The sequence below is a fragment of the Amblyomma mixtum genome, chromosome 2 (assembly GCF_055824585.1).
Source record: "Amblyomma mixtum isolate Tamu chromosome 2, ASM5582458v1, whole genome shotgun sequence".
Lineage (NCBI taxonomy): Eukaryota > Metazoa > Arthropoda > Arachnida > Ixodida > Ixodidae > Amblyomma > Amblyomma mixtum.
The window spans coordinates 312,822,050-312,835,517 of record NC_143013.1 but is presented as its reverse complement, the minus strand read 5'-3'; the positions used below and the strand labels follow the sequence as shown (position 1 = coordinate 312,835,517).

Here is a 13,468-nt window from a genome sequence, read left to right as displayed (position 1 = left end):
TTGCACATGTGACATGATACAAACAAGTCTCTGTAAAATCACAGGCAACCATAGCCAACTTCATATTTATCATCCCAAATAGAGGCATGTACTGTGCGATGTCAGTACACGTTAAAGAACACCAGGTGGTCGAAATTTCCAGAGCCCTTCACTACGGCGTCCTTCATAGCCTGAGACACTTTGGGATCTTAAACCCCCATAAACCCTAAATCCATTCCAAATAGAAGTTTGTGAACTAGAGTGCCGGTTATTTTATTGCACTGAAGTAAGTGCAAGTTCCCAGGTACTTAAAAGTTAGTTCATAGTGCTATTGTAAGCCACACCATCATCGATATCATGACTGTAATGAAACTTGTTTGATTTGGACAGCCATGAGGCACTTACTGGTGCACGACACAAGGTCAACACCACTCTAATAATGAAGTGACTTTTCGAGAAACTACAGCAAGAAGTTCCTACCGTCAACAAGAAGAACAGCCTTGTCCTGGGCAACACCTGAACCATCTGAGCCAGTGCACACGTAGGTGCCATTGTCTTCAACTCGAACATCAGGCACAGTCAATATTCCACTGGCTTCAGTAGCTCTCAGAGGCAAGTTACCAGATTCCTTGGTCCAAACCAAAGAGAAAGGTGTCTAAAAAAAACAATGACAGTGACAAGTGAGCAGACACTATCTTCTTTACAGCTTTGTCTCATTTTTAAGCGGAATCATTGTTTCTGACAAGGCCTCTACTTCACTCCTTCATTAACCCATTCCCTCATGATCTCCTTCACTCTTGGATCTCCACACTGTCTTGCCACCTCTTCCTGGGTCGTCCTTTTGGTTTAATGAACACCAACACAGCACTCTTTACCATCATTAACACATACCTTACAACACTTCATCATCAACAGCAGTTCTGCTAATTTCTTAAGCACTGACAAAAGTATTTTATTATCCCTATGTTAACTTTTCCTAACTGCAATTGGCATGATTAGCACGCCCAACTTTTCTTTTAAGGTCATGCACCTTTAATAAAAGTAGTTTTCTTATAGGTTATAAAAAGTGCAAAAATTATATTGTCCTTACCTTTGACTGAGAATATCCAGTACAGCGGATCGTCACAGTTGATCCTGCTGGTACCCTTTGCGTTCGAGGTTCTTCAACACGAACCCTCATAGACTGCCCACCACCACCTAAAATGAAACGGCAACCATCAAGGAACTGTGTGCCCACAAGTGTGCCCACAAGTGTGCCTCCGATAACTTTAAATGTTTGTAGCTCAACTCTTTCAAGAGTATATATCACTTTGGATATTTTATACCTTACGCATGCCAGCAGCAACTAGTTAGAAAAGCAAATGTGACTGTGCCAAATCCTTGTAACAACGATCATATAGGCAAGACATTAAATGTGCTTGTTGTAAAATGTCTCACCATAAAGTGGAAATATCTGCTAGTTTTCATTGAGCTGATTTCAACGAAAAAAATAAAGCAAGCAATGCCTAGCTGCTAGAACAGCCTCATACGTATAATACTTAGTGTAAGGTGCTGTCACTGCATTGCCCACACAACCCAGGAACATTTTTTGTGTGCTTAAATGCTAAGCAGATAAAATAAGAAAACAATCTGTGCAGTCATAGCTTTTTTTCTCATGCATTAGTTGCAAGTACTAAAGTTGGGATGCACATGTAAGTGACCCCAACATCTATTTGTCTGCTTCCAGATTAGTAGTACCAAGGTTAAGCTAGAAGCAACAACCTATCTCCAAATATAAGAATTGTGCTGCAGGTAACATCAATACTGTAATAGATAAGAAGTTCTTGAAAGGCAATCTTCATTTTTAAAATCTGAGACATCTGAGAGGAAATCTTTCTGCAGTGTATCCATCATATGATTACGAAAATAGATGGTTGTTAAACTATAACTTTACACTACTGAGGTACACTTTGATGAAGTTGCATTAAAAATGGTGAATCTGAATTTTTAAGCATACAAACACAGAAAACATACTGTCCATGAAAAAAAATTCTGTGTTATGAAAGTTATTCACAATGGCACAACATAAATATTAGTGTGCACAGAAGGACAGTTTAGTGCCAACAAGACAAGAATCACAAGCGTGTTAGTGAAGCTTTTTGCTTCTGTGTGTTAATGCTTTAAACCTGAGTAAGTATCATGTAAAGAAACAGCTCAGATCTAATGCAGTGTATAACTTGTACATGGTGCAAATAGCCTGTTTAAATAGCCTGTTTGAATAGCCTGTTTCTCATAAATTAAATGTCCTTTGCATTTTCTGCCTTTTAGCCCACAACTAAAACCAATTCTACATGTGTCAGCGCACTAATCTAGACCAGATGACTTGCAACTAATTTTAATTTTTGTCAGCATAGAAGAGATTTTGCATGGTCCAAAACCTTAGTACATACTTGAACTTAGGCTAAGTATAAAAATGTTGCAAATGTTCACATGAGCACATAAAATGACAGTTCTCATGAAGTGGCATACATGTTACCTCATGTCATTTATTTATTGATGCTCGGATTAATTCTTCCACTGTCAAGTATTTTCAAAACATCACAATATTATGGATCAGGTGGCTTCTTCAACGAAAAAAAAAAAGTGCACTCTTCAATTTTTCAATAATGAGAATTCAAGCACGTGCCAAAAATTATGTAATGACAATGATGATGAATGATGTGGGCATGAACAGGCTCTGCCAGTTGATACACCAACCTTGTCAGATGAAAATGATACTAGTGCATTGCTTCTGGATTTTCAATGCAGTTAAAAATGCGATGTTTATGTGCACAAGTACCGCTGCTACCAAGAAAGTGTTTTTCACACTGCACAAGAAGGCGTGGCACCTGGAGCTGTCTTGTCAACTGATTATGGAGGATAGCGACATGAGAAAGTATGCAGCCTTCGTACGTTTGTCAATGCAAGCAGCTTACAGGAGCACGTGACGCACACATTACATGCAGATTAATGACAATACCATAATGCTAGTCATGCACAACAAAACAATGAAACCTGCATTGAAAGAAAGCAGATTATCCTATTCATAGGTAATATATTATAACACTAAAAAACACAAAAGTTTTATGCCAATTTGGGCCATCAACTTCCATTAACTGCGACATTTGTTTGGCCATAATTTTTTTACCAAGACCCGTGACTAAAATTAGTCAGTTTTAGTCTCGCGCACAGCAATTTTGTTCTGAAAGCAAAAGTCCGCCCTAAAAATGTCTCATGACAAATTTTTCATGCTGCCATAAGAATTATGGCAGCATGAGTTATAAAACCTGCCTAGGTTCCTTCCCTGCAGGTTCATTATTTCTTTCAAGCCTGAAAAAGGGCAGTTCCAAAGCCTTGGGCAGTTTAAAGGCTTTGTCTCATCAGGGATGTCACAAACAATGGTTTATACTTGAATAGTGAATCTAGAAGGAGGTGAACGAAAGAGGAACTATGGGACATCAGTCAGTGGACACAGCTGCCCTCGTCTCTGCAGCCAAGAAAACAAGTAGGAGATCATTCCCTTTGCTTCATGGCCAAGGATGTCAGCACGACAACACCACACTGAGCATAGCAGGCGAGACCACAATGAAGAAGAGGCAGGGAAAGAGGAAGAAGGTAGCGTGACGACACACAACTGGCGGCCATTACCCCGCACGTGGATGAACGCCACCTCTTGAAACGAGCGTGTGGGCCACACGGCTCTGCACGTGTATGTCCCATCGTGCTGTGTCTTCAGTGCTGGCACAGACAGCCTGCTTATCTCTCTGGACACTGAATTGATGACCCAGTCAGACGACGCATCGATCGGAGTAGTGCCATGGATCCAAATGAACCGCGATGGAGGAGGTGGTCCAGACACTGAGCATGTCAGGCTGGCGCTTGCACCCAGAGATGCATCCAGGTTCTTGGGAGTTATTGCAACTGTCTGGGGCAACGGCGGAGTGCCTGGTTCGCGGGTGGTGATGATGAGGGTGACAAAATGCAAATGTGCACAAGTAGTGAGAGCAAGAGCCGTGCATGTGCAATTCACAGATGCTCAGCCGCACAGATTCATGGCTCCACTGCCCCACCCATAAAGGTTGGTTAGAAACATTCTTTGAACAGCTTTGGCAAGCAGTTTACTTTACGTGCAGGGTGCCATGAGATGTTACCACTCATGGCTTGCTCCAAAGCTTGTCTCCATTCCTTTAGCTCTGCTTCAAAACTTCACTTTCTGTAGTGATTTGACTAAAGCCTCAAAAATAAAAATGCAGCTAGTTACCTCCAGAAGGTTCACAGCGACCACCAAGTTGAAGAGGGTTACCACTGTAGCCAGAAGAGCATCTGAAAAAAAAAAACAAAAAACAAATGCAATGCAAGTTATAGTACCCTCTGCCACAAAATAATCTGCATTTTGACGGCATAATACGAACATGAACAGTATGATTTCCCTAAACAAAAATATAAATGCATGACAACTAGCGTACAGATGCAACGGATGCTTACAAATTAAAGTATGCTACAGTGTTTTTTTTTTTGCCTTGGCATTCAGAAATTAGGAGGCAAAGTGCATGTACAACATCAATATGGTCATGTATGAACAAAAAATGACTGATGATTTCCACCAAATAAACTGTGAAAACAGTGAGATGCACCCACATGCCTCATTTACTCATCCACATCTGTACACCATGTTAGCAAAATTCAGCACAGCATACAGTTCATGAAATTATTATTTTTTACCATGACAAGTAGCAGTGTGTAAACTCACTGTTCACAGTTGCGTCCTGTGTAGCCTGGTGGGCAGGCATTGCACGTTGGCTTGTTGTCAGTGTCCAAAAAGCAAGTTGGAGAAAACCTGTGCAGAAGTGACAAAAGGCAACAAAGTCAAGAACCCAACCGAGATTTGAACAAGGCTACACACACACACATGCAGTTCTAGGTGAAAGAACCTTGTGTTGCAGCAAAAAGAATGCGAAAAATGGAGGCAACATTTAAGCTCCACCTTAAAGCTATGACACCCATGTATTCGGAATTGGTAATTCTCGAATTCATAGGTCCCTGGAAGTCCTCATACCACTCCTAGTGCAGTAGTGCAGTGGTTAAACCGCTGCCCTGTGATGGTAGGTGCTGCTACTAATGGGGATTGTGCGACCCAGGTTGCTCTTCCCAAGCGACCAATCAGTAATTCAACTGCCACCTGCCATGGTGGGCAGTCTGCTCACTATCCTATGGGCAGGTTGTGTAGACGCCACAAGGCCACCTGACCTAGGTGGCCCACCTAGGTGGCTTCTTTGGGGATTTTTCACTCATTACGTCGACACCGCCGACACTGGATTTTCTGCAGAATGGGAGTCTTAACACAATAAGTTTTTCATGGGAAACTAATGGACAATTACTTCTCAGTGTTCCAGTTTATCTCGTCGGCTGAGGTCAGCATGCACAGCAGTGAAGTTTTTGCAGCCCAGCGCCTCAGATGATCAAACCATGAAATCCTTCTGAAAGGGTGCCTTACTGGTTGGATGGCATGGTGTGAGGACATGGGCATGGCTTGCAGTCTTCAGGTGTGCCCCTAGTTGCATCACCATAAAATCCATCAGCACACCTCTGGCAGGAGTCTCCAACAGTGTTGTGCCTGCATCTCTGTGAGCGGAACATCCAAGAACTCAGTGAAGCGCAATCCCACCCAGAAAAAAAAAAAAAATGCAATGGCTCCAGCGCAGTTCACGACAAAAACATAATAACAGCATTGTTTTTTTTTTTTTTTAAGGGGGTGGAAAGGACTCACAACGCAGTTTCCAGAAGCCGCATCACAGGACTCTGAGTGGCCGTTGCAGCGACAACGCGTGCATCTTCCAAGGCCGGGGCCGCTGATGTCTCTGATGTATCCTGGTGCACATTCCTTGGTTTAAAAGTTGAAAAATCGAAGCAATATGTGAGTGGCGACATTCAAAGCCGTGTAGCAAAACGAAAATAATATGACTTTAGTTTCATGGCATAGTTCCTGTCAGACTCATTTACTATCTCAGTAATGGACTGCAACATACTGCTTGCTTCGCAAGTCCAATGATACTGCAAGTTTATATGTTGTGTGCATCAACAAATGTTTACAAAAACAAAAATAAAAGCGTTACAAATTGTAGACAGTTTTCCATTGCATTGATAGAACAGCATAGTACACACTGGCAGTCAGGTAAGATTATGCAGTACTTGTGTGTTTCATTTTTTAGAGCGCTTATTCCTACTTGCAGCATAGATGTTAAAGGATGCTTGGTAGACTAATGGCAATATTTACTTAAGTGTACGTTCAGGCATTGAAATTCAAACCTAAGTAGGTTGCTATGCATATCTCACTAATGTGCCGTGCCAAATAAAAAAAAATCTTTTAATGTGTACAATGCATCATATAATAAACGATCAGGTAGTTTGCCTGCTATATCAGTGTTCAAATTAAGCAGTGGTTGGCCTGTGTCTGCTAACTGACTGCTACGTTGGTCTCAACCATTAAACCACTGTTAACTGGAGCAACTTTGAAGTCAAGTTTAAGGTGCATGGACTATCTGTGTTGGTATGATGCTGCTATTCTTTGTCTTTAATTCTGATCCAACCTTATTGTCCGTTGTGCCTAGTGACAAAGGCCAGCAACGATGAGGGCATGGCTTTGTGTGAATCAAAACAAGAAAAGGATAGAACTGAAACAGCTGGAATAGATTGTTGTGTTATTCAGCCCCTAGCTTTTGCTACAAAAATTTGGCCAACTATGCAACTACGGCCCCTAAGCAAGTTGGACACAGGGGTAACACTGTTCTCACCTCACACGAGAGGCCGTTGTATCCCGGTGGGCACGTGCACTGCTCTACCTCCACGGCAATGGCATGACCGGCAGAACGCAGAGGGACGGCCGTCGAAAGAGAGACGTCACTCAGGCTGGAACTACGCATGCGCGAGTTGAACGAGGCCCGGATCAACAGTACTTCTATGTTGGCCAGCACCTTCATGATGTCCTCACGAGTTGCCACAGTTGGGCCACGGGAGTCCACTCGCTGCCACTTGGCCTGCAGCAACACAGTCTTCTTTAACACTGCCCTCACGTTCACAGGAGGACCAACACAGAATGTAGCTCACAGTGAGGTTGAACGGGCTTGCATCGCTGCACGGCACGTGCAGCTGATAGAGTTGACTGCTAATTTGACATTCCACATCCCTAATATGGACAGCACTCCAAAGTTTAATGCAATAGAACCCCCAGTATCATCAATTCTGCAAACAAAACTGTGCCATATATTCCCTAGCAGCAGGATGTTCATTCAGAGTGAAAACTAAATGCCCCCAAAATTGCATCACCTGGCATCTTCTACTTTTGCTAGCCAAGTGCAGAAACCATGCCAAAATTTTGTACTTACACTACAGAGAACTCATTCAACATAGAGCGAGACAGCTAGCTTCACACTGTGCCTTTAATGCAATTTAGTTCAATATGAAGCGAAAGCTGATTACTGAGCACATTCTCTTTATCCAAGTATTCTCAAGTTGATGAAAACATACATAGCCATGTAAATAGTTGAGTCCTTTCCTTCGATCTCAAAAATGTACAGGTTTTTATATCCTGCAGGAATCATGTGTAGATTCAAACCTGTTTGTGCAGGCATGATGAAAGCACGTTTTATAAAGAACAGTGCTCCTAAAGGGGGACATGGCTTTGATATCCTGAAAACTGGCAAAATATTTTTTTTATAAATGTTGTATCAGCCTGTATACTTCGTTTTTTTATGCTGTCCCATTCCTTCATCACTAAAATCGAGCGGAAAGTACTTTAAAAACATTTTGTGAACTGCAGTGAAATGCTTGAACAATGGAAGTTTTTCTCAGTCATGGTTTCATGCCTATCTGCTCACATTGCAGAGCAGATTTATTGACTGCTCCACCTATTTTGGCCCTATTTATTTTATTTCACTCTTAGGAGCATAGTGCAGGTGAAGACTTTTTTTTTTTTTCAAATTTGTGACTTTTAAATTTCTTGTATGAAATTTTGTTCTCACTCTAGACAGGTCAACAAACACTGCATTGCAAAAATTCAAAACCAAAATCTGTGTGTTGCCAAGCAAAAAAATTCTAAAATGTCTTGATCTGTATGTAGCACTCCAGTCTGAATGCAACGAATGCTGAATCAATCTTCTGCCACACTTCAAATTTGCAGACTTTTCCAAGATTCAAAGGAAAAATATATGTTATAAAACAATTTTCTGAAGATACAACAGTGAAACTTTGTGAGAGTAGACATGAAATTATTACGTAATAAAATAGGTATTATAATATATTAGGTATACTCTGATATGAACAGTAGAAAAAATTTTAATTAAGATACATCAAGAAATGAAGAAATTTTTTGCTAAAAGCTGTGTCACCCCTTAACACAGAAGGGCACAAATGCGCACTAGCCGATACTTCTGGACAATGAAAAGGGCCCTTGTGAACAAAAATATAAAAATAAATTCAAATATGTAGATGCAAAAGTCACAGCAGCACTGTCTGGATTAACACTCACGGCAAGTTATGTATAGTGTTTAAAAACTTCACTCACCTCTCTCAAGACGATTTCAAAGGTTCTTGTTTCAGAGGGTGGGAGAGGAGGAATGTTTACATAGAAAATGGTAACGCCGTTTCCCTGAAACAGAAATGTCGTACATCAATGAAGACAAGCCATAAACCTTTAGCAAGGCCCAGCCTGAAGCAGGACCTAATCTGAGGAAATCGCTTACGGTGATCTGCACATCAGCATCACTGTAGGTTTCTCCATCAGAGTCAGCAGTGAATCGCTGGGTGTAGCGAAGTACTCCTCCATAAGAAGTGAGCTGAAAAGCATAGAACAAAAGCCACGTTATAATAGATGGCAGTAGACTTCTGGCATTTCCTTCAGACTTCCAACTTCAACATAGCACAAAGACAAAGCCCAATATAGGATGCTTCCTGTGAATAAAAGAATGAAGTATGGAAAATGAGTAGGGATCTTTTGTGGAGATAGAGTTTGAAGAATATAAGTATGAAAGCTTTTTCTAAAAATCTACTTTCCAGTCATTTTTTTGTGATCTCAAGACCTGCATCCCCATTAAAGTGTTCAAACTTCTGATGCTCTCCTTGAGACAGGTAAGATTATCCAAGATATGATTGTAAAAGCCCTGACTGGCTAGTCTTTCGTCGTGTTTATTATAATCGAAGCCAACTGTTGTGCTGGCACTGTCCAGACTACTTTGCTAACATTATGAGAAGCTGGTTAAAATGACATGTGCAAACCAATATGACAGAACTGATATGCTCTTCATCGTTCACATGCAATTCGCACGTATTTCCTTGTTAGTGTGTGTGTGTGCGTATGTGCATGCATGTATGTATACACGTTGCAAATAGCCTTTGCCTCTTTCCTCTGTGCTCTCTGCAATCTTTCTACCTTTTACTTATCTCTTTATTCTCTCTTATCTACTACTCTTTTCACCATTGGTTGTTCTGTTTGGCACTACTCAGCTGGGCCGCTTGCAAGGAAGGCAGTATTTTATCACCTTGTATTTCCATTTACTTCAAACTGCTGGCTTTGCAATTGCATCATTCAGTGTTTATTGCTTTCAGCTGCACACACGCCATCATGCTATCACACGAGAACTACATAATGTGGATCTGGGGTGGTCACAGGGGGAGGTAGGTATGGTTCTACTTGTTTTTTGCCAGTGAGGGATGCGAGCTGCGAGGTCGACTTGTACGCCGCAATATACCATGCACATTGCACGTTTATGACCTTTGTAACAGTTTCTTTAGGATATTAGACAAAAATCCAGCCGGTTACCTTGTTTCCCAAAAACTGTGCTGGAAGTGACCAAAACAGGGTCTCTTTCTCAGCTGGATCGTGAGGGAATGACGAGTAGCTGACTTCATTGTTTGATGGATTGACAACAATGGTCTCCGTGACAACATTGGAATGGTACCGATTAGACAGCTGGAAATTGTGAGCATATGGGTCCCTCAAATCCTGCAAGAGCATCTTGACCTGTTGACAGAAGAAAATCAGTATTTCAGTTTTCTCTTTGCTTTGCACATCAGCAGTCACATTGCTCAACCAGACAATACTACTGATGTCAAAATATTATTCAGTCTTTGTCACAAATTAACTAAGAACTAGTATGTAGGTTATAGTTGCGTGTCCTGCAGAGCTAATGATACTTTTAGCCATTCCTAAAATTGGCATGAAAAGACGAACATATTTTAGGATTAAAGGTCTCCACATTGCTTACACAGAAAAAGGCACTCAGAGTTCAGGCCTGGCAACGCACCTCACTCCTGTAGTACGAGCTGCTACTACACTGTTCAGTGACCCCAAAACAGAAGCAGCGAGAGCAGCCCTCTGGGTTGGATGCCTCCAGGTTGAAGTAGCCTTCCTTGCAGCGATTGCAGTTTTTGCCTTGCACATTGCTCTGAAACAAGAGAATCATATCGGGGTGAAACAAAACTTCCCTGTGCTTTCGATGCTGCCTGATTACATGCAAACTATGGAGCAGCAAAGTTCACATTCCTGGTTACTTTGCAGCACTCAGAAATGGCTTATGGAACCCTTTGAAGCACTCAAATACTATTGTCTTCGGAATGTTTTGGAGCAACCAGAAATCGGGAGCAGAGCAGAAGCCATTGCAGAATTTAGGGGCTCAAGTTTTAGAGTGCTCAGGTGCAGAGTCAGCGATTTTACCTTTATGGCGCGCCAGACCATACTGGACCTATTCAGTAAAAGTGTATCACTACCACTGTTTTAATACCCATGCCATGCAGCTAGCTTACCTTGCATGGGCAGTTGTCTCTGGCGTCGCACTCCGGCCTTTTGCTGCCCCTGTTGTCACATCTGCAAGAAGGTACTAAAAAGAAAAAGACAGGGGGAGGGGAAGACAGACGAATGTTGAAGTTGGCAGTGCAAGAGACATTGAAAACGAGTGGCTTTCATTTTGTCCTGCATTAAGTCATGGGCAATAGTAAAAGGCTGCAAGCTAAATACAGAATAGAACCTAATGTCAAGCTGCTTCTGGAATCGAATACATAAGCACAATGGCAACTGTGTCCAGGCCATTATGTAATAATTAAAGGTCACTACAAAGAAAAGGTTGCGCATAAAAAGTGAAAAACAAACTCCAAGTAATGCATGTTTATCTATAGTGCGTTAAAACAGTACATTTTGTACACAATCTACCCCATTTCCTTGTTATTTTGTCCACACGTGCTCATTTCGGGACATGCATTGCCAGATTCATAATTTTATTTTGTGACTGTGAAATTACTTAAACTGAGTACAAAAAATTGACCATGCCAGTCACACACGCACACACAAGAAAGATATAAATGTCACTACGGCACACACTACGCAGTCTGCATATTGTTTTAACCTTCATGTAAAGGTATAAGTGCAATGCAGGGCAAAAGAAGATAATACACATCACCAACTTCATACGTAAGAGTAATTGCTTAAACTGCAGAAATGGGCGAGTGCATTCAGTTACACCCGTTCAGATGAGTCTACTTGCATAAAATTTTATGTTGTAATATGCACATTAAGCATGCACGAACTTCAGAGGTGCAATATTTGCCAAGAAAATGAGGTGCAAATGGACTAATGAGTTTAGCAGATTGCTGTGTGCCCAGTTTCCTCCTCGCAGATAACATACTGGAGAAAAGCACAGCAGTTTTCAAAAGCAGCTTGTATCAACCACCAAAAATCTCAAGTGGCCGAGAGGTTATGCTTTATTCACATGATGGGACTGAGACAAAGAGAAGCTGCAGTCTCTAACACGGTATCTGTTAAATATATATAGCCTCAGTACAACAATGAACCGCTTACTGTGGACAGCTTCGCAGTCACTGGGAGTGCCTCCAGTAGCGTCACCAATAAAACCAGGTAGGCATTCTTCACAGTATTCACCCTGAGTGTTGTGCTGGCAGTTCTGCAAAACAGGAGCAAAGAGCAACAGAAAGCCCGATTTGTTTTGTGGACACCAATGAGAGTAAGCGCATGGCTCATGCCGCAGTCAGCCACATCTCTGGATACGCACATTGCAGGCCCCAGTCTCAGGGTCGCAGTCACTGGAATGGCCATTGCAGAAGCAGGGCACACAGAGTCCCAGGTAGAGGCCTGCCCCTGAGCGCGTGTAACCGGCGTCACAGTCCTCACAAGACAGTCCCTTGTAGCCAATGGGGCACCGGCAGTGCTCCACAGCATGGGCCAGGGCCTGACCGGTTGGATACTCCACAGCGACATCCAGGGATGCTTCCACAAGGCTGCAGTCAAACATTAATTTCCTCAGGAGGCATTTTTCAGCATTAAAAAGCAGTATCCACCCCACTGAGTGAAAGGAAAGGACCTAATAGTGGTGCAGTATTAGGCAGGAATCAAGCCTAGCTCAGTTAGCATGCAACAAATGTATATCAAATTTTATGCCCCACTTGTGTAACAGCAATATTAGAGACCACAGTTCATCATCATCAATATCAGGCTGAGTGCACCCACAGCAGGACAAAGGCCTCTCCCATATCTCTCCAATTAGCCCTGTCCTGTGCCAGCTAAGGCCAGCCTATCCCCGCAAACTTCCTAATCTCGTCCGCTCACTTAACTTACTGCCACCCGCTGCCACGCTTGCCTTCTTTTGGAATCCACTCCGTTACCCTTAAGGACCAGCAGTTATCTTGCCTTCGCATTACATGCCTTGCCCATGTCCATTTCTTCCTCTTGATTTCAACTAGGATGCCATTAAACTGTATTTGTTCCCCGACCAACTCTGCCTGCTTCCGGTCTCTTAACGTTACACCTATCACTTTTCTTTCCATAGTTCGCTGCATTGCCTTAACTTAAGCTGAACCCTTCTCATTAGCCTCCACATTCACAGTTAACATTGCAATATGGTCATGCTTGTTTCATTTTGTTCTGACTGTTATGTCGCATGCAATACCATATAAACCATCCAGTGCAATGCTTTTGCCATGTTCTTAAGATACCTATTACCTACAAGGCCCCAATACTGAAGGTTTGCCAAAAGCCATATTTGTTTTCATTGCCCAGTAATTCCGATGCGCTTCTTGTGATGACCAAAAAAAGTGTTTGAGCACTCCTTTGAGCAAACTGAGTGAGCTGGCACACAAACCAGTCATCATGAAGCAAGTGAGAGCGGCTGGAGATTAAGTCCAAGCCTCCACGATTGGCAGAAACTTCAGTGCTGCTACTCCACAAAATTTTTTTCTTTCAAAAGTAATTGCACAGCCACAATGTGAGAACATGCAAATTCACCTGGCAGTGTCTGTCTCTTCACTAAGGGTAGCCTTAATAAGAATGGAGCTCAAGTCGGCTAGCACCATCAGGAAATGCTCTCTGGTTGCTGGTAAGCCATCTGCTCTGATCCACGATGTCTGAAAGGGGAAAAAAGCAGAGTGTAACCCTCCCCCTGCACACGGTTGGATGAATATAACATACAGG

General features: G+C 42.3%; 1 protein-coding gene across 38 annotated transcripts in view; it reads right to left on the bottom strand.

Moving 5' to 3' along the window:
- LOC149364999 (basement membrane-specific heparan sulfate proteoglycan core protein-like) overlaps positions 1-13,468 on the bottom strand; it is a 332,955-nt gene that overhangs the window by 69,381 nt on the left and 250,106 nt on the right. For 37 of the 38 annotated variants that reach the window (XM_089575025.1, XM_089575031.1, XM_089575021.1 and 34 more), the window contains 15 exons: positions 13,283-13,401; positions 12,054-12,279; positions 11,843-11,945; positions 10,795-10,868; positions 10,296-10,436; positions 9,812-10,012; positions 8,736-8,828; positions 8,558-8,641; positions 6,789-7,031; positions 5,765-5,878; positions 5,492-5,619; positions 4,748-4,834; positions 4,259-4,320; positions 1,070-1,176; positions 460-634 (listed from right to left, as the gene is read on the bottom strand). In XM_089575025.1, the coding sequence (XP_089431151.1) occupies positions 460-634; positions 1,070-1,176; positions 4,259-4,320; positions 4,748-4,834; positions 5,492-5,619; positions 5,765-5,878; positions 6,789-7,031; positions 8,558-8,641; positions 8,736-8,828; positions 9,812-10,012; positions 10,296-10,436; positions 10,795-10,868; positions 11,843-11,945; positions 12,054-12,279; positions 13,283-13,401 (1,957 nt within the window). Of the gene's footprint in view, positions 1-459; positions 635-1,069; positions 1,177-3,645; positions 3,943-4,258; positions 4,321-4,747; positions 4,835-5,491; positions 5,620-5,764; positions 5,879-6,788; positions 7,032-8,557; positions 8,642-8,735; positions 8,829-9,811; positions 10,013-10,295; positions 10,437-10,794; positions 10,869-11,842; positions 11,946-12,053; positions 12,280-13,282; positions 13,402-13,468 lie in introns of all 38 variants that reach the window. The other variant, XM_089575062.1, reaches the window with a different exon arrangement.